This window comes from Mobula hypostoma, chromosome 4 (assembly GCF_963921235.1).
Source record: "Mobula hypostoma chromosome 4, sMobHyp1.1, whole genome shotgun sequence".
NCBI lineage: Eukaryota > Metazoa > Chordata > Chondrichthyes > Myliobatiformes > Myliobatidae > Mobula > Mobula hypostoma.
In genome coordinates this window covers 1,342,685-1,370,482 of record NC_086100.1, presented here as the reverse complement: position 1 = coordinate 1,370,482, position 27,798 = coordinate 1,342,685, and the positions used below count along the sequence as shown (strand labels likewise).

The following is a 27,798-nucleotide window of genomic DNA, read 5'->3' as shown; positions in this document are numbered from 1 at the left end:
TTTGTTGTGACCAGTGTGTGGTGAGGTGGGGTTTGTTGTGACCAGTGTGTGGTGAGCTGGGGTTTGCTCAGTTGCAGTCTGCAGGGTAACTGCTGTTCACGCTGTCCATTGGTCAGGGTCGACCAGGGGTCTACGTCATACACAAGGCAGGGCAGTAGGATCTGGAGAGTGAGCTGTTGCCCGTGCAGCAGGCTCCTCCTCTCCACACAGCTGATCAATCCAAAGGAACGGCTGAGACCAGTACAGCCTGGAGTTGCCAGTCAGTGTAGACTGCCTTACGGGCTTCCACTCTGGATTTTTCCTCTGGGTTTACTCCATAACTTTCCCCATGAGTGGGAATACTCACAAGGCAGTGTGGTTTGAGATCAGATTTCCTTCTAGGTGAGCTGCCAACCACGGCTGACGAGCACAGGGTGCCAGTAATCTACCTGTACCCCTTCTGTCAGTAAAACAATTCCACTGGGACCTGGTGGTCAGAGGCTATTTGAGACGCATGCCATTGGGAGCCTTTAATAGGCTGAAGGAGCTTATCCCACTACAATGTCTTCAGGGAACCGGGGTTGGGCTGGATGATTTGATTGAGTTATGGAGCTGTGGGGTTTCCTTTCACTCTCTGAATCCTCCTGGGTGACATCCTACAGATGTTCAGCAGGTTAGCCAGCATCTGTGTGGTGAGTGAACTTCTGAGTTGAGAGTTCAGGTTTTTCCGTTGGGCTTTCAGCTGTGGTTCGGGGTGGGGTGTCCATCAGGTTGTGTGTGACGGGTTACTGGATACATTTCTCTCACAGGCACGATGACATCGGCAGCGGACAGCTGCATCCAGTTCACCAGACACGCCGGTGACGTGCTTTTCAACCTGAACAGACTGCGATCCCGGGACATCCTCACCGATGTCACCATTCTGGTGGACCGCCAAAAGTTTCAGGCCCACAAGACAGTGCTGATGGCATGCAGGTTGGTCTCCCGGAATATCAGATCCCGGGGAAGAGGCTGGGCCCGTCACAACAGCTCCCACCTACCAAATCCCTTGAAAGTGGTGTCACTGGTAGATAGGGTCATTAAGAGAGCTTTTGTCACATTGGCGTTCATAGATCAAAGTACTGAGTAAAGGAGTTGGGGTTTTATGTTGAAATTGTATAAGAGGTTGGTGAGGCCTAACTTGGAGTATTGTGACCAAAACTGCACACCTACCTACAGGACTGCTGAAAAACGATGCTGGAAAGGTAGCAAAGGGGGACCACAAAATAGTGGATGAACTGAATAAGTATTTTTGCTTCACTGTGGAAGACACTAGCAGTATGGTGGAAGTTACAGGTGTCAGGGGGACATGAAATGTGTACGTTGCCATAACTAGAGAGAAGGTTCTTGGGAAACAAAGGTCTGAAGGTAGACAAGTCACCTGGACCAGATGGTGTGCACCCCAGAGTTCTGAAAGAGGTGGCTAAAGAGATTGTGGAGGCATTAGTAATGATATTTAGATTCTGGAATGTTCTGGAAGACTGGAAAATTGCAAATGTCACTCCACTCTTCAAAAATGGAGAGAGGCAGAAGAAAGGAAACTGTAGGCCAGTTAGTCTGACCTCAGTGGTTGGGAAGATGTTGGAGATGACTGTCATGGATGAGGTCTCAGGGTACTTGGAGGCACATGACAAAATAGGCTGTAGTCAGCATGGTTTCCTCAAGGGCAAATCTTGCCTGACAAATCTGTTGGAATGTTTTTGAAGAAATAACAAGCAGGAAAGACAAAAGAGAATCAGTTGATGTTGTGTACATGGATTTTCAGAAAGCCTTTGACAAGGTGCCACACATGATCTGTTTAACAAGCTATGAGCCCATGGCATTACAGAAGGGATTCTAACATGGATAAAGCAGTGGCTGATTGTCTGGTGACAAAGACTGGGAATAAGGGGAGCCTCTTCTGACTGGCTGCCGGTGACTAGTGTTGTTCCACAGGGGACTGTGTTGCGTCTGATTCTTTTTACATTATATGTCAAATATTTGGATGATGGAATTTTTGTTGAGGAAGTAGAGAGGCTACAGAAGGACTTGGACAGATTAAGAGAATGGGCAGGAGATGACAGATGGAATATAGTGTCGGGTGTGTATGGTTATGCACTTGGTAGAAGGAATGAAAGGGTTGACTGTTTTCTAAATGGAGAGAAAATGCAGAAGAATCTGAGGCGCAAAGCGACTTGGGAGTCCTTGTGCAGGATTCCCCGAAGGTTAATTTACAGGTTAAGTCTGGTGAGGAAGGCTAATGCGATGTTTGCATTCATTTCAAGAGGACCAGAATATAAAATCAAGGATGCAACGTTGGGACTTTATAAAGCACTGGAGAGGCTTCACTTGGAGTATTGTGAATAGGTTTGGGGCCTCTCTTTCTTAAAAAGGATGTGCTGAAACTGGAGAGGGTTTAAAGGAGGTTCATGATAATGATTCCAGGATTGGAATTATTTCCATGTCATGGAAGAGTGTTTGCCTCTGGGACTATGTTCACTGGAATTCAGGAGAATGAGGGGTGGCCTAATTGAGACCTAGTGAATGGTGAAAGGCCTTGATAGAGTGGATGTGGAGAGGATGTTTCCTATGGAGGGAGAGGCTAAGACCAGAGGACAAACCCTCAGAATAGAGGGGCATCCTTTCAGAATGGAGATGAGAAGGATTTCCTTTACCCAGGGAATTGTGAATCTGTGGAATTCATTGCCGCAAGAACTTGTGGAGACCAAGTCTTTGTTTATTTAAGGCAGATTGGTCAGAACATGAAGGGATATGGGGAGAAGGTAGGAGATTAGACCTGAGAGAGAGTGGATCAGCCATGATGAAATGGTGGAGCAGGCTTAATGGGCCAAATGGCCCAATTCTGTTCCTATATCTTGTGGTCTTTAGATTCAAATAAGATTGAAAGGGTGCAGAGAACACTTACAAGGATGTTGCCATGACTTGAGTTATAGGGAAATGTTGAACTGGTTGGGACTTTATTCCTGGAGCGCAGAGGAATGAGGGTAGATTCGATAAAGGTATACAAATTTGAGGGTATAGATAGGGTAAATGCAAGCAGCTTTTTTCCACTGAGGTTGTGTGAGACTAGAACTAGAGGTCTTGGGTTAAAGGTGAAAGGGGAACATGAGGGGAGAGGTGATTATAGAAAAGTTGATATCAGCATCAGGTTTAATGTCACTGAAATATGGTGAAATTGTTTTGCAGCTGCAGAACATTTCTATGCATAAAAATAAAAAAAATTATGATAAAAAAGAAATGTTAAAAGAAATTAAATTAAGTAGTGCAGAAAAAAAGTTAATGGATTCACTGTTCATTCAGAAATCTGCTGGCAGAGGGGAAGAAACTCTTCCTAAAACATTGAGTGTGTGTCTTCATGTTCCTGTACCACCTTCTTGATGGCAGCAATGAGAAGAGGGCATGTCCTGGGTGGTGAGGGTCCTTCAGGGTAGATGCTGCCTTTCTGAGGCATCACCTTTTTGAAGATGTCCTTGATGCTAGTACGGTTTGTGTGGAGCTGGCTGAGTTTACAACTTTCTGTGGAATGTGGAACTGTTCCTGGTTGTGAGGGGTGGAGAGGGGTGCTGCCCTGAGAGCGGGCTTCAGACAACTGCACCAAATCCAAACTGTCCAGTGGAAGGAGAGGAGATTCCAGACCATCCACAGGGATCCTTTGGGACCCGTCCCCAGGGAGAAGTGGAGCTGGATGGCCCCTGATCTTGTGTAGACCGTAAAACATGGAAGCAGAATTGGGCCATTTGCCCCAGACAGTTAGGTCTGCCATTCCATCGTGGCTGATTTATCACCCTTCCAAACCCCATTCTCCTCATAACCTTTAATGCCCTGACTAACCAAGAACCTATCAAACTCTGCTATAAATATATCCAATGACTTGGCCTTCACAGCCACCTATGATAATGCATTCCACAGATTGACTTACCTTCTGGCTAGAGAAATACCTCTTCATGTTTGTTCTAAATGGATGTCTGTCTATTCTGAGACTGTGCCCTCTAGTCCTAGACTCCCCCACTGTAGGAAACATCCTCTCCACATCCACTCTATCTAGACCTTTCAATGTTTGATAGGTTTCAGTGCGATCACTCATCATTCTTTTGGACATTGCTTTGTGGATCCAGAACTGGCTTGCCCACGGAAGGCAAAGAGTGGTTGTAGACAGGTCATCTTTTGCATGGAGGTCGGTGACCAGTGGAGGCCTCAGGGACCCCTACTCTTTGTGATTTTTATAAATGACCTGGATGAGGAAGTGGAGGGATAGGTTAGTAAATTTGCTGATGACACAAAGGTTGGAGGTGTTGTGGATAGTGTGGAGGGCTGTCAGAGGTTAGAGGGGCATTGATAGGATGGAAAACTGGGCTGAGAAGTGGCAGATGGAGTTCAGCCCAGATAAGTGTACAGTTGTTCATTTTGGTAGGTCAAATATAATGGCAGAATATAGTATTAATGGTAAGACTCTTGGCAGTGTGGAGGATCAGAGGGATCTTGGGGTCCAAGTCCATAGGACGCTCAAAGCTGCTGTGCAGGTTGACTCTGTGGTTAAGAAGGCATACGGTGCATTGTCCTTCATCAACTGTGGGAGCAGGGAGGTAATGTTGCAGCTTTATATGACCCTGGTCAGACCCTACTTGGAGTACTGTGCTCAGTTCTGGTCACCTCATACAGGAGAGGTGTGGAAACTATAGAAAGGGAGCAGAGGAGATTTACAAGGATGTTGCCTGGATTGGGGAGCATGCTTTATGAGAATAGGTTGAGTGAACTTGGCCTTTTTCCTTGGGGCGACTGAGGATGAGAGGTGACCTGATAGAGGTGTATAAGATGAGAGGCATTGATGGTGTGGATAGTCAGAGGCTTTTTCCCAGGACTGAAATGGTTGCCACAAGAGGACACAGGTTTAAGGTGCTTGGGAGTAGGTACAGAGGAGATGTCGGGTGTAAGTTTTTTACGCAGAGAGTGGTGAGTGCGTGGAATGAGCTGTCGTAATGGTGGTGGAGGCGGATCTTTTAAGAGACTCCTGGATAGGTACATAGAGCTTGGATAAATAGAGGGCTATGGGTAACCCTAGGTAATTTCTAAAGTAAGTACATGTTCGGCGCAGCATCGTGGGCAAAAGGGCCTGTATTGTGCTGTAGGGTTTCTATCTTTAAACTCCAGCGAGTACAGGCCCAGAACCATCAAACTCTCGTGCATGCGCGTTCAACTTTAATTGTCATTCTACCATACGTGAATGCAGTCAAACAAGTGTTACTCCTGGGTACAAAACAGTGCCAACAGCATAAGAAACATGTAAAATATCACTATAAACTATCAGTAAAATAGTCACAAACAAAATGTACTCCAAAACCCACCCTGAGTCCGTGAATGTTGCAGCAGTGATTGAACTCAGAAGGTGGGGGGGCCCCAACACCAAAACCAGTATGGACATTGATCCACACCACTGCAGGCAGAGTGCACGAGCTCCGATGCCTCTCTCCTGAGTGGCTGTCGGCAGGTGAGACTGAGGCCTCACTGCGATGCCTCTCTCCTGGGTGGCTGTCGGCAGGTGAGACTGAGGCCTCACTGCGATGCCTCTCTCCTGAGTGGCTGTCGGCAGGTGAGACTGAGGCCTCACTGCGATGCCTCTCTCCTGGGTGGCTGTCAGCAGGTGACACTGAGGCCTAAGGACTGGTCCTCACTACAAGCAAGGCCACACAGCTCCCCAGCTGTCCACCAGTGAACCAGCGACTCAGACCTGCAGCATTCCACATTAACAATGCCCAGCAGGGTTTTGCGGTCACAAGAAAAGCGACCGAGAGAATCACTGCTGTAGGCCTGCACAGTTCCTTCCTGCATCAACTCCTCGGAAGCCCCTCAGACACAGTCAGTAGCTCGAACCGCACCAAGTTTGGCTCCTTCAGTTCCTCTGCCAAAGAACAACTCGCTGATGAGGTAGATCTGCAGTACCTTCAGTTCTTAATGTCCAGCAGGGCCTTAAGATCGTAAAAATGATGTTTAAAAAGGACAATAGCACCTTTGGTTGACTGCATAGAAGCCACTACGATTGAATGCATTGCTATCTTAGCAAAACAATGTTGACCCTTTCAATCCCAAGAGCATTCTTGTGAACTTCCTGCAGTTGGGAGAGAGCAGGACTTTGTGTGTGAGGTTGTGAGCTGGAGCTCCTGCATGCCTGATGCCATATGTGTTGTGTTTACAGTGGCCTGTTCTACATGATCTTCACGGACCAGGTCAAGTTGAACCTAGACAGAGTGACATTGGACCCGGACGTGGACCCAGAGGGATTCGGCATCCTGCTGGACTTCATGTACACGTCCCGGCTGTCGCTGCGAGAAGGCACAATCGTGGCTGTGATGAACACAGCCCTGTACCTACAGATGGACCATGTGGCTGATACCTGTCGCAGGTATCTGCAGTCCAGGTGAGGCGTCTGGCTGGTGATCTCAGGTGAACTCCCTGCTCTTAGGGTGGGTCTGCGGGGGCTAGTGGAATGGGAGGAAGCTACAGAGGGAGTGGGTAGGGCTGCAGGGAGTGAGGGAGACCAGAGCAGAGGGGGTGTGGAAGCTGCAGTATGGCACAGGTTAAAGAATGTCCTGACAAGACTAGCCTGTGGCTGTTGTAGTCAAGTGAGACCACTTGCTCATTGCAGCTGAGAAGGGTAAGAATGATTGTGGTAGTTTGTAAGAACATTGTTTCCTTTTACACTGTAGGGAGAGCTGGAGACAGATGAGATGGGAACAATGGAAGGGTATGAGAGATACAACAACTGAGGGACAATTTTATTTACTAACTTCAAAATATTCAGTTGTCAGCTTGTCGCTTCTATTGATTTTTAACATCTCCATCGTGAGTGGTGATTCAAACATGCACAATTTACCAGACAGTCAATATCCATCACCGATAAGCCAACTCTGTATAAAGTTGCAATGTTCTTCTGGTTTCAGAATAGTGTGGGTGACTGAGGCCCTGCTGTTCCCCTTTGAGCATAAAGTGTGGTTGAATCGTGAGTGAGTGTGGTCTGGGTTTAGTTATTTTTAATTTAATTGTTGGCAATGGATGGGTGGAATATCTTGTGTAGAGAGGTGGTGACATAGTGACTTCACTGGGGAAGGCCCTGGGCCTAGGGCTGTAGGAACTTGCTGGGTCCTAATGCTACTCTCTCTCCGTGCTGTGGTGTTTGACACAGCTGTGAGCACGGGGTCTGGTTCCTTAAGACTGTTGTGGGTGGGGTTAAGCTTCCGCTACCTATTAAATGCTCCCAGTACTGTGTATCTCAAAAAAAAAAGCCTCTGACAAAAGTCCAGCTCCTGACCAGCTTTGAAGCCTGGTAGAACTGTTTCTTCTGACTGGAGAAGGAGCAAAGGCAGGTTACTGTTGCTTTAAAACCAGTTGCTCCGGGCAGATGGGGCTCATCAGCCGTAATCGGCAGCTCATCTAGGAGAGGGAAATCTCCGATCTCAAACCTCTGCTGCCTTGCGGCTATACCCACTCATGGGGAAGGCTTCGGGAGTAAACCCCGAGGGAAAAATCGGGAACTGGAGTCCCTGAGGCAGTGAAGTTAATTGACTGGGATCTCCTGTGACACCGCTGGTGCCAAACTGGGTCAGTCTCTGCTATTCCATTGGATTTATCAGCGTGTGGAGAGGGGGAGCCTGCTGCATGGGCAACAGCTGACTCTCCATATCGTACTGCCCAGGCTTGTGTATCATGTAGGCGGCTCGCATGCAACATCTGTGGGTTCCAGAACTGGGCGGGGTTGCTGCCTCGCTGTCCCACAGCCGCCTTGCCCCTTGTGACAGCTTACCTGGAGACTTGGCGTGCACACACGAGGATTAATCCTATCAGTGCAGCAGTTTTTCGACATGCCTGACCTGCTGAGAAGAGGGTTGCCTGGAACCTTATCCATCCATCAGCTCCCTAGCTGGCTTCCTGTGTCAGAGCTGGTGCAGACAGTGAGAGGAGAGACCTGCGGGTCTGTGAACAATTGATCTTTCAAGGTCCTAGTGAAGGTCTCACCCTGAAACATCAACTCTTCTCTTCCAACACCTTGCACCCACCCCCTGGATGCGGTACCGTCCAGCTGCCTGGTTCCCCTGCCTCACTGTCTATTCCAGATTCCCAGCAACTGCTGTCTCTCGTATCTCGGACTTAGTGTTAATGCAAGTCCCGATAAAGGATGCTGAGAGGATCACTGGGGTCTCTCTTCCACCCAGTAGAGATGTTTATCAGGAAGGCTGCATACGCAGGACCTTTAGCATTGTCAATGATCCCCCCCATCTGTCCAACAATCTCCTTGACCTCCAACAATCAGGCAGGGAGGTACTGTAGCATTAGGACAAGGACTGTTAATACGGGAAGCAGCTTCTTCCCCCAAACTGTGAGACCACTGAACTCCCTGCCACCAGCCAGTCTCATCATGAATGAAGCACCAGTAGTTTGGAACAGTCTACTTTTTAACTTGTGTGGTAAAAGCACCCTATTTGTGGTAATTCTGTGTGCTTGTGGGCTCATGTACTGTTGTACAGCTTGCTCTGAGGAATGTTTGAGTTATACATACTGTTGTGTACCTTGGTCCGGAGGAACATTGTTTCATCTGTCAGTATACAGGTGCATGGTTGAATAGTCATAATTATGGAAAAAATACGGCACAGAAACTGGCCCTTTGGTATTTGTGGTCTTTTCCTGGCATCAGTTGCTAACTCTGCCTCCTTTATTCCCAGTGAGGACGTCTGCACGACACTGAGCCCATCGTGCCAGGCCTACCTGCCAGGAAACCCCACACTACCTCAGGAGCTTGTAACCTTCCACAAGTCTGATTCCTCGGAGAAAGTCCTGCCAGATCTCTCTGTGCCAGATGGGAGGGGTTCAGACTCTGCCGTGTACAACGTACTGACTCCATCCCATCACCCCTACCACCTGTACCGCCAGCTGCCTGTCCACAGTTACTCTGCGAGCACCTACCCTCTCCGTGAGTTCCGGGACTGCCGCCTGGCCTGGTGTGAGATGCCGGAGATGAGAAGGATCTCGGCCCAGCAGGGCTGCGTGAAATTTGGCAGTCGACCTACCGCTGACATACCATCGAGTACGGCGGCCTTCACCCCACGGGAGGCTGGGCTCAAAGCCGAGTCGCGTTATAGCCCGCAGTCGGTGGCGCAGGCTGGGCGAGTCAGCCCCCTTGGCTACTCGGCTTTGGCCCAGTCCTGGAGGACGGGTGAGCCCCGCGTACTCAAGGAGGAGGGCAGAGGTCAGATGGAGCCCAGCAACCTACCCATCAACCACAAGGGCAGCCTGTTGGGACCACGCAGCCCCCTCAAGTCTGACTGTCACCCTAACTCGCCCACCGAGTCCTGCAGCAGTAAGAACGCCTCCCGGCCGCTCTGCACCAACTCCCCGCCCGCCAAGAGTGTTATTGACGCCAGGGCCTGCAACTGGAAAAAGTACAAATTCATTGTCCTCAACTCCCTCAACCAAGACTCGAAGGGGGGGTCCGGCGGCAGCCTGGAGGCGCAGAACGGGGCTGCCCCACCCTTCTCAGACTGTGCTGCTCCTTTCCAGGGGTCTCACGAGACGGAGGGGCTGGTGAGCATGACGCCCGAGAGAATGGACGTGGACACCGATGCACAGGCCTCGCGACTGAACAGCATCGTGGGCAGGTAAGAGTGGTCAGAGCCCAGCGTGAGCCAGGTGATGGGTGTGGGGGTGTGGCTGGCAAAAACTGTCCCTCAGAGCAGAACAGTACAGACCTTTTGGCCCACAATGTTGTGCTGATCTTTTAACCTACTCAGTGATCAAACTAACCCTTCTCTCCTACACGCCCATCCATTTCTGTCATCCTTGTGCCTATCTGAGTTTCTTAAATGCTCTACCTCCACCCGCAGGGGGTTCTGTGCACCGACCACTCACTCTGCTAGAACCTGCCTCTGACAGTCCACCCACCCCTGCTTTCCTCCAATCACCCTTATTTAAAAAAAAATGATGCCCCCTTGTATTAGCCCTGGGGAAGAAGTCTCGGGCTGTCCACTCTATTTTGTGTATCTCTATCGGGTCACTTTGCGCCCTCCTTCGCTCAACACCCTTTGGCCCATCTAGTGCTTGTTAAACTGTTTATCTGCCTAGTCACATTGACCTGAGCCCTCCATCTGTGTACCTGTCCAAATTTCTGTAAATGTTGAAATCGACCCTGTGTCCTTCGCTTGAGCGTGATCCACACTTTACCAGCCTCTGAGTGAAGAAATCCCTCTTTGTGTTCCCCTTTCACCCTTGGCCCAAGACCACTGATTGTAGTCCCACCCAACCTCAGTGGAAAAAGCCTGCTTGCATTTACTCTCTGTACCCCTCATAATTCTGCCTACCTCTAGCAAATCTCCCCCGTTTCTCCTTCTCTCCAGGGATTAAAGTTTTCCCTAGAACTCCAGGGCTAATCCAAGGGGGCATAATTTTTAAGGTGATTGCAGGAAAGCAGGGGTGGGTGGAATGTCAGAGGCAAGTTCTGGCAGAGTGAGTGGTCTTCGCCCAAGTCCCCTACAAAACTGTTTCCTTCATCTCTATCCTCTTCATCTCTCTTTCCCCACCCCATCTCACTCCACTCCATTTCTGACCAAGGTCACCGGACGCCTCCTCGCCAGACCGCAAGCGATTGTCCTCTGGGAAGTGCACCTCCTGTCAGTCGCCGTCTTCGCAGCAGGTGGAGGTTGGCCGGCCCCCCGGTGAGGAGCTGGCAGAGACACAGTCTGAGCTTTCAGACTCCAGCTCGGGTGAGCAGGGTCGCGAGGGGCAGTGGGATGGCTGGTAATGGAGAAGGGGGAAGAGGTCGGGGGTGTTGGAAAAAGTAGAGGGATTTGTGGGGAATAGACGGGGAGGGGGGAGGGATGGATAAGTGGCGGTTATAGACTAGAGGGATGTCCATTTCCGTTCAAAGGTCAAAGTTACAGTACTGTGCACAAGTCCTGGGCACCCTAGATTTTTTTTTTAATCATTTTTCCTTGACGTATTTATTTTTGTCTTCTGCATTAGTGTGTCAGTAGAAAAAGCAAATTTTAGGTTTCTAAACATTCACTTTCCAAAAAAATTAAATGTTAAAGAAATTTTTGTATTTTGTTAAGGAAAGTAATAGACCACTTTTCAGATAAATTAACTGAAACAAACTGGTGTAGAAGAGATCAAACTGGGCAAATGACAACCAAACTAAAAGGTGAAGATGTGGCAGATGTGAGTGTAACCTTCTTTCAAATCAATAATTCTTACACCTTTCAATTTGAAAGTAGTCCAGCACTGCTGTCAGCTCTGAACTCACAGGAACCACTTGAACTCAAGTACACCCCATTACAGTCCAGAGAAGTCTTATAGATAGATAGATATACTTTATTAATCCCGAGGGAAATTTGGTTTCGTTACAGCCGTACCAAGAATAGAGTGTAAGTATAGCAATACAAAAAACCCCAACAATCAAACATCAAAATTCAAACTATGCCAGATGGAAAATAAGTCCAGGACCAGTCTATTGGCTCAGGGTGTCTGACCCTCCACAGGAGGAACTGCACGTTCGATGGCCACAGGCAGGATGTGGTCTTCGTGGAAGAGTTGCTCCAAAGTGGAGACAAAGCCAAGAGACTCACCTGTGCACAAAACAAGGAATGCAGTGCTGAACAAAGGCAGCAGGAGCTCCAGACTGATGAGTCAACATTTTAAAATTTTGGCTCAAACAGGAGGCAGTTTGTCCATTGAACCTGGCAAGTGCTACATGGATGAGTGTATGGAACTAACAGAGGTTCCCTGCATCTTTGGGATTCGTTTCTGCAAATGGAGTTAGAAGTAACAGAATCCTTAATGCTGAAAACTAGAAGCTGATTCCTCTCCATCACTCAATACCATAAGAAAAGTCTGAGTCCCAATTTCATTCTGCATCAGGACAATGACCCCGAACACGTGGCCAAGATTGTAATGAACTATCTTCAGCGAAGAGATCAAGGAGTCCTACAACAGGGTGATGCCTCCACAGAGCCCTGATCTCATCATCGAGGCTGTCTGGGATTACCTGGAGGGGCAGAAGCAAGTGAGACTGCCAAAGTCTGCAGAAGAAGTGTGACAAGTTCTCTAGGATGCTTGGAACAACCTGCTGCCAATTTTTTTTTTAAAATCACAGGGCAGTGTAGCTAAGAGAATTGATGCCGTTTTAAAGGCAAAGGGTAGTTACACCAAATATTGATTTGATTTAGTTTTTAACTGTTTACTGCTCTGTAGTAATTATTTTGATGTTTAGAAACATTTCATCACTCTTGAAAGCATCTTCACTTTACAGACTTTTTTTTGCCTGTGCCCTGGGCATTTGCACAGCGTTGTACTTTGTCACCACTGTCTGGTTGCAGGCAATGGCAGTCAATAGTCAGAAATATAATAGAATCAATGAAAGACCGCATACAACAGGATGGTCAAACAACCAATGTGTAAAAGATGACGAACTGCAAATACAAAAATAAAGAAAAGAAATATTGAAAGCATGAGTTGAAAAGTCCTTGAAAGTGACTCCTAGATGGAGTGGATGTGGAGAGGATGTTCCCTGTAGTGGGGGAGTCTAGGATCAGAGGGCACAGCCTCAGAATTGAGGGGACATTAATTTAGAACACATATGAGGAATTTCTTTAGCTGGAGAGTGGTGAATCTGGAATTCATTGCCACAGATGGCTGTTGAGGCCAAGTCATTAGGTGTATTTAAAGCAGACATTATAGGTTCGTGATTAGGGTGTTTAAGGGTATGGCAAGAAGATGGGAGAATGGGGTTCGGAGGGGGTAATAAATCGGCCATGATGGAATGGCAGAGCAGACTTGATGGGCCCAATGGTCTAATTATGTTCCCACTGTGACCTGATGCTCTCCTGCAGATGCCGGCTCGTTCCCATGTTGTGAGTGTGACTCTAGGTTCCCAGAGGACGCAGCCCTGAAGCGCCACCTCTTGCAGTCCCACAGTGACAAACCGTACCGGTGTGACCGCTGTCAGGCGGCCTTCCGCTTCAAGGGTAACCTGGCCAGCCACAGGACCGTCCACACAGGTGGGGAGGGGGAAGGGGAAGGGTGGGAGGGGGTTCATAAAGATTCTGGCAATGAAAGGGTTAACATATGAGGAGTGTTGGATGGCTCTGGGCCTGTACTCACTGGAGTTTAGGATGAGGGGGGATCTCATTGAAACCTACTGAATATTGAAAGGCTCAGAGTGGACATGGAGAAGACGTTTCCTGGTGTGGGGGAGTCTGGCACAGCCTCAGAATAGAGGGGTGCCCATTTAGAACAGGTGAGGTGGAATTTCTTCAGCCAGAGGGTGGTGAATCTGTGGAATTCATTGCCACAGGTGTCTGTGGAGGCCAAGTCATTGGGTATATTTAAAGTGGAGGTTGATGGGTTCTTGATTAGTCAGGGTGTCAAAGGTTACAGGGAGAATGGAGTTGAGAGGGACAATAGGTCAGCCATGATGGAATGGCAGAGCAGATGTGATGGGCTGAATGGCCTAATCCTGCTGTTGTGCCTTATGGACAGAGGGGGTTGTGGCAGCAGCCGTGGGCATAGCTGAAGGAGTGATGGTAAGGGGAGAGGGAGTGGGTATTTAGGTCTCTGTCTTCAGTGAGGGCATTGGAATAGAGTACGACAGTGTCAGGGAAGGGGGAATGCCGTTTCAGTACTGGGGGATTGGGAAGCTGACATAGAGGCTCCCTGCACGAATTGCCCACATTTCCTCACCCTGCCCTCCTACTCTGCACCCACAGGTGAGAAGCCATATCGTTGCAACATCTGTGGAGCCCAGTTCAACCGGCCGGCCAACTTGAAGACCCACACTCGCATCCACTCTGGGGAGAAGCCGTACAAGTGCGAGACGTGCGGGGCACGCTTTGTGCAGGTGGGTGATCTGTTCTGCTTGCCACAGATGCCACTCTGCTATCCTGACTGAGGGTTCCAAGTATCCCCACCCCGTGAGGGTAGGCCGTGGCCTGACTGTCCTGAGCTGATTGTTTGACACCAGGGAGCTGGTTCCAGCCGATAATGGAATTGTTGATCCCCTCCCTCCGGACCGGAAAGCCTGCCTGTAACTGGTCTCTTTCCCTTCAGGAGCCCAAAACGCACCAGAATCTGGACATCTGTGATCAGGCTCCCAACCTCAGTGGAAAAAGCCAGCTTGCATTTCCCCTATCTATACCTCTCATACCTCTGTCAAATCTTCTACACTCCAGGGAATAAAGACCTACCCTGTTCAACACTTCTCTTTCACTCGGGTCCTCAAATCCCGGCAGCATACTACAAGATTTCTCTGCACTTTCAATCTTATTCATATCTTTCCTGTAGGTAGGAAAGGTATATCTTGTATCTTTCCTTTGTCATCTATACGTTGCCCCCTGCAACCTCTTCACATCTCAGCTTTGTTGGATTCTGGTGTTTTTAATGCAAGGTTCTTTCAGAAGTTGGGAAAGTGGCACAAAACTTGCTGCTTCACGATTGTTTTAAAGAAAGAATTGAAAACCAGCAGAGACAGAGGCTCGCAGCAGGGGAGAGAGAAGCAAAAAGATGTGATGCCATTAGGTCAGCTCCTTTTATACCTGTAGATAAGAAACATTCCCTTCAAATTTGTGAATGAGTCAACCAATCATATTCAAATAATGTAGCATGAGAGAAGTTTCCAGAGCTTTCCAGAATGTTACAAGGAACTGTAACCACCAAGGGGGTCCACTGAACAACTGCATATACATACTGTGACCACTAGGAAACATACTAAACTGTTACATGTGTATAAGTGGTGGGCACCACAGTAGCGTAGTGGTTAGCGCGATGGTATTACAGCTGAGGATGTCAGATTTGCAGTTGAGTTCTGAAGTCATTGGTGAGGAGTCTGTACATCCTCCCAGTGGAGTGTGAGGGTTTGCTCCAGGTGCTACAGTTTCTTCGCACAGTCCAAAGACCTACTGGTTAGTAGGTTAATTGGTGATTGTAAATTACCCTGTGATTAGGCCAGGGTTAATGTGGGTTGCTGGGCAGTAAGGCCTGCTCTGCACTGTATCTCTCAATAAATAAATTACAAAATTTACCAGTAAACAAAGGAAAGGTTTGAAAGGTGCATCATACGAGGAACGTTTGATGGCTCTGGGTCTGTACTTGCTGGAATTCAGAACGTTGGGGGGGGGTGGGATCTCATTGAAATCTTTCGAATGTTGAGAGACCTAGACAGAGTAGATGTGGAAAGGATGTTTCCCATGGTGGGGGAGTCTAGGACAAGAGGACACAGCCTCAGGATAGAGGGGTGCCCTTTCAAAACAAATGTGGAGAAATTTCTTTAGCCAAAGGGTGAATTTGTGGAATTAGTTACCTCAGGCAGCTGTGGAGGCCAGGTCATTGAGTGTATTTAAGGCAGAGATTGACAGATTCTTGATTGGACATGGCATCAAAGGTTACGGGGAGAAGGCCGGGAACTGGGGTTGAGGAGGAGATAGAAAAAGGATCGGCCATGATTGAATGGCAGAGCAGACTCGATAGGCCAAGATGGCCTAATTCTGCTCCTATGCCTTATGGTCTTGTGTTAAACAGCAAAGAAAATAACAATTATAGTCCAATCTAACAACTTCCTCTGATCTTTGTAGAGGCAAATTTAGCAACTCCAGTGTCCTTGTGCATCACTGGTCACCACCAAAGGTACGCCACCCGATAATTCACTGCCTCACGTCACACTCCTCCCGCAATCTCTTTCCCCCTCTTCAGTTAATCCCAGCTTTTGATAATAAGGCCATTGGACAATGGATCAAAATGAGGCCATTTGGCCCAGTGAGTCTGCTCTGCCGTTCCATCATGGCTGATTATTGTCCCTCTAATCGCTCCTAATCTGTTCTAAATGGATATCCCTATACAGGTTTCCCCTGCTATCCGAAGATAGAGCGTTCCTACGAAACAGTTCGTAAGCTGGAATGTCGTAAAGTTAATAAGCAATTACCATTTATTAATACGGTAAAAATTTTTGAGCTGTCCCAGACCCAAAAATAACCTACCAAATCATGCCAAATAACACATAACCTAAAATAACAGTAACATATAGTAAAAGCAGGAATGATATGATAAATACACAGCCTATATAAAGTAGAAATACTTTTCTGCAGCACTGTCTAGTGCAGCGAAAATCTTGCGGAAGCACTCTCGGCAGAAACTCTCTCTAGTAACCTTTAAGTTTTGAAGCTGCTAAATCATACCAAATAACACACAAAAATACACAGCCTGTATAAAGTAGAAATAATGTATGTACAGTGTAGTTTCACGAATTGGGAAGACTGCCAATAAATTGCAGTTTTGTCACAGTTAAACACTTGCTTATACAAATAACCACCTGACGCAATTGGCAATTGCCTCTGACCTGGGCCGACATTTACGTGCCGGGTGGCACCTAATTAATTTGCTTGTTTATTTCAGCTTTTTTCTTAAAGACGTGCTGGGTGCGTTCCGACTACCGCTGCATTCCTCGCAGTCCGGTATCGGTCCGGTATCGGAGGTTGGGAACCACTGCTTAAACTATGAAGCTGCCCTCGCCTCAGAAACCGATCAAACCACCCATGACTACCTTTAAATTCCACTTTCATCACCATCGTCCAGTGCTTTCTGTTTCAGCTTATTAAAAAGACTGACTGATTTCTCCTTGAGTATAAGAAAACTTACCAGAATACCACACTTTGTACACCCATCAATCCACTCAAGCGATAGACTTCCCTTTTTATCCATTACTGGATGCCGACTAAGAGAGACCACTTTGCTACGAGTAGAACCAACAGTAACATCGGCAGCTTTCAAAATTCTTTCTCTCTGTATAGAAACAGTGCGAATGGTGGAAGCAGGCAAGTTCAACACACGGACAATGTCCTTACTTCGTTCACCATGATCGAAACGCTTAATTATGTCTAGTTTTACGCTAAGTATAACACCCTTACGAGCTCTTTTAGTCTTTTTCGATACCTTAGAACTCATCTTGCTAACGGATGCACAAAGTAAGTCGAGGTAAAGCAAAGCATGTGTTTAAGCAATGCCAGCTAGAATGCAGTTCCGGGGAAGGAGCTTGGCTGTTCGGGCGTGCGCTGCCTTTTTTCGTAATAGTGAAAACACCTTCTGTTAGCGAAAACAGGAAACGAATGTAGGTCTTTTGTAACTGCAAGGTGTCGTAAAGCGAATGGTCTGAGGCTGTGCCCTCTGGTGCTAACTTAGACTCTCCCACTATAGAAAACATCCTCTGCATTGCCACTCAATCTAGGACTTTCAATATTCAATAGGTTTCAGTGAGATCCCCCCTCATTCTTCTAAACTCCAGTGAATACAGGCCCAGAGCCATCAAATGCTCCTCATGCATCAACTCTTTGATTTCTGACCAATCCCTTAAACCCTCGACGTTGCATCTTTGCTTTTGTATTCTAGTCCCCTCAAAGTGTTAGCTAGCATGGGAAGTTATTACAATGTGGTACCTTATCAAATCTGTTCTGGGAGGTCTAGCCCACCCACCAGCTTCCGTTCATGAACAGGGAGTGCAGTGGGCTGTGCTGACACCTTTCTCCCACGAGAGCTATGATGGTAGTTTCCTGTTTTGTCTCCCTCTAAATAAAGCAGTAAATTTGACTTTCTCATTTGAAACATAGAAAATAGGTGCAGGAGTAGGCCCTTGGAGCCTGCACCATCATTCAGTATGATCATGGCTGATCATCCAACTCAGAACCCTGCACCAGCCTTCCCTCCATATTCCCTGATCCCTTTACCCACAAGGGCCATATCTAACTCCCTCTTAAATATAGCCAATGAACTGGCCTCAACTGTTTCCTGTGGCAGAGAATTCCACAGATCCACCACTCTCTGTGTGAAGAAGTTTTTCCTAATCTCGGTCCTAAAAGGCTTCCCCTTTATCCTCAAACTGTGACCCCTTGTTCTAGACTTCCCCAACATCGGGAACAATCTTCCTGCATCTAGCCTGTCCAATCCCTTTAGGATTTTATATGTTTCAATAAGATCCCCTCTCAATCTTCTAAATTCCAACGAGTATAAACCTAGTCAATCCAGTCTTTCATCATATGAAAGTCGTGCCATCCCAGGAATCAGGGATTCAAGGGAAGCTTTCCTGTATCTTTAGAGTTCTGAAGAATTTAGACCAATATTGAGTCTTGAGCGAGCACACAGTTAGTGACTTGATAGTTAAAGAATTCCGTGCCAATAGACTGACTATCTCCCCGTCTGTTCTGTCTCCCCACCCCGCAGGTAGCTCACCTCCGTGCCCACGTGTTGATCCATACTGGTGAGAAGCCATATCCGTGCGAGATCTGTGGTACGCGATTCCGGCACCTGCAGACGTTGAAGAGTCACCTTCGGATCCACACGGGAGAGAAGCCGTACCATGTGAGTGTGCAGAGTAGCTGGTCTCGAGTCCTCTGGGCATTGGGAGGTGCAAGGCTGGTCTTCGCCCTGGCGCCTGGGTCTCGAAGCCTGTTTCAGATTCCTTGTACCCGCAGCCTGAGATTGGGGTCGCCAGGCTGTCCCAATGCTTGGGCTGGTGTTGGTCCCAAACCATCCAGCACCTGGTTGTGCCTGTTGACGGGTGGGTGTGTGGTTTGGGAGCAGGGTCCCTTGAGGACAGTGGTGTGTGGGGCGCACCGTGATTTGTAATGCTGGCTCTAAAATCAGGGTTCAATTTGCACTGGTGTCTGTGAGGGGTTTCTACAGTATGTTCTCCTCGTGACCCTGTGGGTTTCTCCAGGTGCTCCGGATTCCTGCCACATTCCAAAGGCAAGCAGGCTAGGGTTAGTGAGTTGTTGGTGACGGATATTTGCAGGCTGTCCCCAGCAGTTCTCAGACTGTGCTGGTTGCAGACACAAGTGACATTTCACTACGTATTGATGTATGTCTACATAAAGGGAATATTTAATCCTTTGAAATGCACAACTCAGGTCAGGCAGCATTTATGGAATTGAATAAACAGTCAGCATTTTGGGATGAGACCTTTCATCAGGACATTTACCCTTAAACATGTGAGGGCAAAGAGTCCCTCTTAACTTGTAGCCCGGTACGAGCCAAGCCAGCCTGGGGTGGGGCTGTTTGGAGAGGGGTGACCACCAGCCTCAGTGTGTGCTGTCTCTCCGCAGTGTGAGAAATGTAATCTGCATTTCCGCCACAAAAGCCAACTGCGTCTCCACCTGCGACAGAAGCACGGAGCCATCACCAACACCAAGATGCAATATCAGGTCCCTCCTGAGTGCCAGAGTGACCCCTGTCGGGCGCGTTAATCACCGGCTCCGCACTCACTCTCTGAGGTGGCGGAATTCTTCAAGGGTTTGTAGTTGCCAGTTTCCATGTGGTCAATCTCACAGCAGGTATTGGCCAGTTGAAGTATAACGGGTTTGAAGCTTTGTGAAAAGTGCTTGCAATTATTTCTTGTTAATAGAAATTTGGATGTTTTGCTTTTAAAAATATGCATCTCTGCCCAAAATCTAAAGGAATGTATGAATAGATAAATATATATTTTTCCTTGTATAAGACGCAACAGAGTTGTGCAATATAAGAATTGGGAAGGTTTAGTCGTATTTTTAACCAAAGTTGTAGCTATGGCAGTTAGTGAATGGTACATCGAGCAGACTGTCTGCTGGGCAGAGCACTGTCTGAACACCTCTGGAGCTTAGAGCACTTAAAATATTTTGTCTATTGTGAAATGATATGCAGTGGATTCCGGTTAATTAGGACACATCGGGACCATTACATTTTGGCTCAATTACGGACTGACTTCATACGATGCTATTAATGATTGCATCCTCCACATCTTCATTTTCATTATAACATTCAAGATGATTGTCGTTACCTTAATTCTTTGTAGTTTCTAACTTGTTGAAGTAGTGAACTTGTTTCATTTTCACTCCCAGCTCTTCCTGGCATCTTCTAGCCTGAATGTTTGAAACCTCAGTGAGCGAAACAGTTCTGAATTGTCTTGCTGCTTATTTCTTGCCAACTATCAGTGACAAAAATTGCTGCTTTGGAACACAAACACGCATCAGACATGATTTTAAATACTGATTGCTCCAAGCACAGTGGTGGTGTCTAACAAGAGCACACAAATGACACTAGAAACTGCCTGGCAACAGTCTCCTGCCTAAATTAAGCAGCATTGTGTCCCAAATAAAATAACGGAATCCTGCTGTTGATTAGTTTTTGTTTTAAGAATTGTCCCCCAAAAAAATGCTGCCTCAGTTTACCGATGACCCCCATTAACTGGAATCCACTGTATGCGCTTTTTGAAGTATTCTTCTCTGCTGCTTTTGAAAAGTAAGGTTTACATTTTCCCCGGATGCTGTTGGACTTTTTCTGTCCCTGTCTTGTCTATGAAACAGTGTTCATTGTGCCTTTACTGAGCCAGCATTGGCTCTCTCGCGTCTACTACCCCTTTTCCCCTTTCACTGGCTCGGTGACCTCTCCCCTCTCCCCCCACCCCATTCTACACCAGCCCCTCCAGTCACCTGACCCCTGGCCCCTGCCCCTACCTTGAGTCACCAGGTCACTGACAAGAGCTCTGTGAGCAAGGTTGGGTTGAAATAAATGGGCAAAAATTTTAAAGAGAATTTTTATCATAAACTGTACAATATTGCCATGAGAATGTAATAAATGAATATATCACCCTGTGGTCTGTGTCAGTCATTATCTCGTCACTGGGGAAAATACTGGGGGTTGTTACAAATCAGTTTATTTCAAGTTTAATTAGCAGGGAGCCACACATGAAAACAATCACATGAAGCAGTGTTCCTGCAGAGCCAAGGTGCAAAACGCACGACCAACAGCGTGCACGGCACAAATAGCACACATGGTTATGATTTTAGAAAAACATCACAATGAAAAAATAGTAATATAGCCCAATTGGCTCTGGCTCCAGCTTAATCTTAATGCAGTGTTTCATGCCCGTGGCCATAAGACACAAGAGCTCCACCGTTCCATTAGAACTGATTTGTTATTGTTCTCAACCCCATTCTTCTGCCTTCTCCCTGTAACCTTTGACACCCTGATCAGTTTGGAACCTATCAACCTCTGCTTTAAATAAACCCGATGACTGCCTTTGGCAATGTGTTCCACAGACTCTGCACCCTCTGGCTAAAGAAATTCCACCTCATCTCTGTTTGAAATGCATGTCCCTTTATTGAAACTGCGCCCTCTGGTCGTAGACTCCCCACTATAGGAAACATTGCCCACAGCGCAAAAGCACATGTGGTTATCATTTCAGAAAAACAAACATCTCACTTCCGGACATTTGTGTGGAGTTTGGTGACGAGGGGGTGTTTCCTGACTCCGCAAACTGCAGGGGGAGGGGGTAGACTTCCAGTTTATATGTATTGTCATTCGACTGTACTGAAAGGCAAGCAAATGAAGCAATGTTCTTCCAGACCACGATGCACCCTCAAAGCACATAGAACAAGATATTACCAATAATATGTGAATAAAATGTAGTTTATAATGCATATACATGCAGTGTGAAGCACAGGGAACAGCTCACTGACAGTCCTAGTGCTTCTGTTCCTGTACTTCCTTCCTGACAGTGGAGGGTCAAAGAGATTGTGGGATGGGTGGTAGGGAGCCTCAACAATGCTCAGGCCTTTGTCTCCAACACCCCTGTGCTGGGGTGAAGCGTGAGTGTTGTTCCCCGAAACTGTAAACTGGAGAAGGGACTCATACTGGGGAAGGAGGGCAATGGTGGGTGTTGGCTGGTTGTTGACTGCGGCCGCCAGGCTCGAAAAGTGACCGTGCCTTCAAAAGTGTCACAGGCACCTTCGTCTATCTCAGACTTGGGATGCTTCACGGTTAACGTGACACAATTACCGCTCGCAGCTTCCGACTTTGGAGTTGGATTCCGGTGTCCTCTGAAAGCAAGTTGGGACGTTCCTTCCTGCGTGTGTGGCTTCCCTCCCACAGAGCAAAGATGTAACAGGCAGCAGCTGGATCGGTCATTCCAAACTATTCCGTCATTGGGTCATCATGAAATTGGACCGTTTCTGGGTGGGAAGCCTCTGTGAGCTGTGAGGGGCAGACCACATGGCATCTCCACATCAATAAATAGAGCACAAAGCTGGCTGCAGAAAAGACCCCTACACCTCACCACCCCCAACTCCTACACCTCACCCCAACAAACCCCTACACCTCACCCCCACAACCCCTACACCTCACCCCCACAACCCCTACACCTCACCACCCCCACCCCAACAAACCCTACACCTCACCCTTACACCTCACCCCCAACCCCTACACCTCACCAACCCCCACCACCTACACCTCACCCCAACAAACCCCTACACCTCACCCCCCAACCCCTACACCTCATCCCTACACCTCACCCCCCAACCCCAACAAACCCTACACCTCACCACCCCCACCCCAACAAACCCCACACCTCACGCTTACACCTCACCCCTACACCTCACCCCCAACCCCTACACCTCACCAACCCCCCACCACCTACACCTCATCCCTACACCTCACCCCCCAACCCCAACAAACCCTACACCTCACCACCCCCACCCCAACAAACCCCACACCTCACCACCCCCACCCCAACAAACCCCACACCTCACGCTTACACCTCACCCCTACACCTCACCAACCCCCACCACCTACACCTCACCCCAACAAACCCCTACACCTCAAACCCCCACCACCTACACCTCACCCCAACAAACCCCTACACCTCACCAACCCCCACCACCTACACCTCACCCCAACAAACCCCTACACCTCACCCCCCAACCCCTACACCTCATCCCTACACCTCACCCCCCAACCCCAACAAACCCTACACCTCACCACCCCCACCCCAACAAACCCCACACCTCACGCTTACACCTCACCCCTACACCTCACCCCCAACCCCTACACCTCACCAACCCCCACCACCTACACCTCACCCCAACAAACCCCTACACCTCACCAACCCCCACCACCTACACCTCACCCCCCAACCCCTACACCTCATCCCTACACCTCACCCCCCAACCCCAACAAACCCTACACCTCACCACCCCCACCCCAACAAACCCCACACCTCACCACCCCCACCCCAACAAACCCCACACCTCACGCTTACACCTCACCCCTACACCTCACCAACCCCCACCACCTACACCTCACCCCAACAAACCCCTACACCTCACCAACCCCCACCACCTACACCTCACCCCAACAAACCCCTACACTTCACCCCCCAACCCCTACACCTCACCCCCCAACCCCTACACCTCATCCCTACACCTCACCCCCCAACCCCAACAAACCCTACACCTCACCACCCCCACCCCAACAAACCCCACACCTCACCACCCCCACCCCAACAAACCCCACACCTCACGCTTACACCTCACCCCAACACCTCACCCCAACCCCTACACCTCACCAACCCCCACCACCTACACCTCACCCCAACAAACCCCTACACCTCACCCCCCAACCCCTACACCTCGTCCTTACACCTCACCCCTACACCTCATCCTTACACCTCACCCCTACACCTCACCCCAACAAACCCCTACACCTCACCCCCACAACCCCTACACCTCATCCTTACACCTCACCCCAACAAACCCCTACACCTCACCCCCACCCCTACACCTCACCACCCCCACCCCTACACCTCACCACCCCCACCCAAACAAACCCCTAAACCTCACCCTTACACTTCACCCCTACACCTCACCCCAACAAACCCCTACAACTCATCCCCCCAATCCCCACATCTCACCCCAACAAACCCCTACACCTCACCACCCCACCCCAACAAACCCCTACACCTCACCCTTACACCTCACCACCCAACCCCTACACCTCTCTCCAACAACCCCTTACATCTCCCCCCAAACCCTACACCTCACCCCAACAAACCCCTACACCTCACCACCCCCACCCCCACCCCAACAAACCCCTACACCTCACCCTTACACCTCACCACCCAACCCCTACACCTCTCTCCAACAACCCCTTACACCTCCCCCCAAACCCTACACCTCACCCCAACAAACCCCTACACCTCACCACCCCCACCCCCACCCCCACCCCAACAAACCCCTACACCTCACCCCCACAACCCCTACACCTCACCACCCCCACCCCAACAAACCCTACACCTCACGCTTACACCTCACCCCCAACCCCTACACCTCACCAACCCCCACCACCTACACCTCACCCCAACAAACCCCTACACCTCACCCCCCAACCCCTACACCTCGTCCTTACACCTCACCCCTACACCTCATCCTTACACCTCACCCCTACACCTCACCCCCCAACCCCTACACCTCATCCCTACACCTCACCCCCCAACCCCAACAAACCCTACACCTCACCACCCCCACCCCAACAAACCCCACACCTCACCACCCCCACCCCAACAAACCCCACACCTCACGCTTACACCTCACCCCTACACCTCACCCCAACAAACCCCTACACCTCACCACCCAACCCCTACACCTCACCCCAACAAACCCCTACACCTCACCACCCAACCCCTACACCTCACCCCAACAAATCCCTACAACTTATCCCCCCAATCCCCACATCTCACCCCAACAAACCCCTACACCTCACCACCCCACCCCAACAAACCCCTACACCTCACCCTTACACCTCACCACCCAACCCCTAAACCTCACCCCAACACCTCTCCACCCCCACCACCTACACCTCACCATCCCCACCCCAACAAACCCCTACACCTCACCACCCCCACCCCAACAAACCCCTACACCTCACCCTTACACCTCACCCCTACACCTCACCACCCAACCCCTAAACCTCACCCCAACACCTCTCCACCCCCACCACCTACACCTCACCACCCCCACCCCAACAAACCCCTACACCTCACCCCTTCACCTCACCACCCAACCCCTACACCTCTCTCCAACAACCCCTTACACCTCCCCCCAAACCCTACACCTCACCCCAACAAACCCCTACACCTCACCACCCCCACCCCCACCCCAACAAACCCCTACACCTCACCCTTACACCTCACCACCCAACCCCTACACCTCACCCTCAACCCCTACACCTCACCCCTCAACCCCCACACCTCACCCCCCCAAACCCTACATCTCACCACCCCCACACCTCACCCCCCCAACAACTACATCTCACCCCCCCAAACCCTACATCTCACCACCCGCTTCCCTACACCTCACTCCAACAAACCCCTACACCTCACCCCTCGACCCCTACACCTCACCCCAACAAACCCCTACACCTCACCCCTCGACCCCTACACCTCACCCCAACAAACCCCTACACCTCACCCCAAACCCCTACACCTCACACCAACAAACCCCTACCCCTCAACCCCTACACCTCACCACGGCCACCCCAACAAACCCCTACATAGAAACATAGATAATAGGTGCAGGAGTAGGCCATTCGGCCCTTCGAGCCTGCACCACCATTTATTATGATCATGGCTGATCATCCAACTCAGAACCCCGCTCCAGCCTTCCCTCCATACCCCCTGACCCTCGTAGCCACAAGGGCCATATCTAACTCCCTCTTAAATATAGCCAATGAACTGGCCTCAACAGTTTCCTGTGGCAGAGAATTCCACAGATTCACCACTCTCTGTGTGAAGAAGTTTATCCTAATCTCAGTCCTAAAAGGCTTCCCCTCTATCCTCAAACTGTGACCCCTCGTTCTGGACTTCCCCAACATCGGGAACAATCTTCCTGCATCTAGCCTGTCCAATCCCTTTAGGATCTTATACGTTTCAATCAGATCCCCCCTCAATCTTCTAAATTCCAACGAGTACAAGCCCAGTTTGTCCAGTCTTTCATCATATGAAAGTCCTGCCATCCCAGGAATCAATCTGGTGAACCTTCTTTGTACTCCCTCTATGGCAAAGATGTCTTTCCTCAGATTAGGGGACCAAAACTGCACACAATACTCCAGGTGTGGTCTCACCAAGGCCTTGTACAACTGCAGTAGTACCTCCCTGCTCCTGTACTCGAATCCTCTCACTATAAATGCCAGCATACCATTCGCCTTTTTCGCCGCCTGCTGTACCTGCATGCCCACTTTCAATGACTGGTGTATAATGACACCCAGGTCTCGTTGCACCTCCCCTTTTCCTAATTGGCCACTATTCAGATAATAATCTGTTTTCCTATTTTTGCCACCAAAGTGGATAACTTCACATTTATCCACATTAAATTGCATCTGCCATGAATTTGCCCACTCACCCAACCTATCCAAGTCACCCTGCATCCTCTTAGCATCCTCCTCACTGCTAACACTGCCACCCAGCTTCGTGTCATCCGCAAACTTGGAGATGCTGCATTTAATTCCCTCATCCAAGTCATTAATATATATTGTAAACAACTGGGGTCCCAGCACTGAGCCTTGCGGTACCCCACTAGTCACCGCCTGCCATTCTGAAAAGGTCCCGTTTATTCCCACTCTTTGCTTCCTGTCTGCTAACCAATTCTCCACCCACACCAATACCTTACCCCCAATATCGTGTGCTTTAAGTTTGCACACTAATCTCCTGTGTGGGACCTTGTCAAAAGCCTTTTGAAAATCCAAATATACCACATCCACTGGTTCTCCCCTATCCACTCTACTAGTTACATCCTCAAAAAATTCTATGAGATTCGTCAGACATGATTTTCCTTTCACAAATCCATGCTGACTTTGTCCGATCATTTCACCGCTTTCCAAATGTTCTGTTATCACATCCTTGATAACTGCCTCCAGCAGTTTCCCCACCACCGACGTTAGGCTAACCGGTCTATAATTCCCCGGTTTCTCTCTCCCTCCTTTTTTAAAAAGTGGGGTTACATTAGCCACCCTCCAATCCTCAGGAACTAGTCCAGAATCTAACGAGGTTTGAAAAATTATCACTAATGCATCCACTATTTCTTGGGCTACTTCTTTAAGCACTCTAGGATGCAGACCATCTGGCCCTGGGGATTTATCTGCCTTCAATCCCTTCAATTTACCTAACACCACTTCCCTACTAACATGTATTTCGCTCAGTTCCTCCATCCCACTGGACCCTCTGTCCTTTACTATTTCTGGAAGATTATTTATGTCCTCCTTAGTGAAGACAGAACCAAAGTAACTATTCAATTGGTCTGCCATGTCCTTGCTCCCCATAATCAATTCACCTGTTTCTGTCTGCAGGGGACCTACATTTGTCTTTACCAGTCTTTTCCTTTTTACATATCTATAAAAGCTTTTACAGTCAGTTTTTATGTTCCCTGCCTGTTTTCTCTCATAATCTTTTTTCCCCTTCCTAATTAAGCCCTTTGTCCTCCTCTGCTGAACTCTGAATTTCTCCCAGTCCTCAGGTGAGCCACTTTCTCTGGCTAATCTGTATGCTTCTTCTTTGGAATTGATACTATCCCTAATTTCTCTTGTCAGCCACGGGTGCACTACCTTCCTTGATTTATTCTTTTGCCAAACTGGGATGAACAATTGTTGTAGTTCATCCATGCAATCTTTAAATGCTTGCCATTGCATATCAACCATCAATCCTTTAAGTGTCATTTGCCAGTCTATCTTAGCTAATTCACATCTCATACCTTCAAAGTTACCCCTCTTTAAGTTCAGAACCTTTGTTTCTGAATTAACTATGTCACTCTCCATCTTAATGAAGAATTCCACCATATTATGGTCACTCTTACCCAAGGGGCCTCTCACGACAAGATCGCTAATTAACCCTTCCTCATTGCTCAAAACCCAGTCCAGAATAGCCTGCTCTCTAGTTGGTTCCTCGACATTCTTCCTCAGCAC

The 27,798-nt window shown here is 48.7% G+C and overlaps 1 protein-coding gene across 6 annotated transcripts in view; it reads left to right on the top strand.

Annotated features, from left to right (window-relative positions):
* The window catches only part of LOC134345085 (B-cell lymphoma 6 protein-like), a 33,023-nt gene extending 12,544 nt beyond the window's left edge, over positions 1-20,479 (top strand). For all 6 annotated transcript variants that reach the window (XM_063045232.1, XM_063045233.1, XM_063045231.1 and 3 more), the window contains exons 3-10: positions 789-954; positions 6,209-6,430; positions 8,730-9,662; positions 10,612-10,763; positions 12,888-13,055; positions 13,764-13,894; positions 18,259-18,396; positions 19,140-20,479. In XM_063045232.1, the coding sequence (XP_062901302.1) occupies positions 794-954; positions 6,209-6,430; positions 8,730-9,662; positions 10,612-10,763; positions 12,888-13,055; positions 13,764-13,894; positions 18,259-18,396; positions 19,140-19,280 (2,046 nt within the window). In that variant the 5' untranslated portion in view covers positions 789-793 and the 3' untranslated portion in view covers positions 19,281-20,479. The remainder of the gene's footprint in view (positions 1-788; positions 955-6,208; positions 6,431-8,729; positions 9,663-10,611; positions 10,764-12,887; positions 13,056-13,763; positions 13,895-18,258; positions 18,397-19,139) is intronic.
* The last annotated feature ends 7,319 nt before the right edge of the window (positions 20,480-27,798 follow it).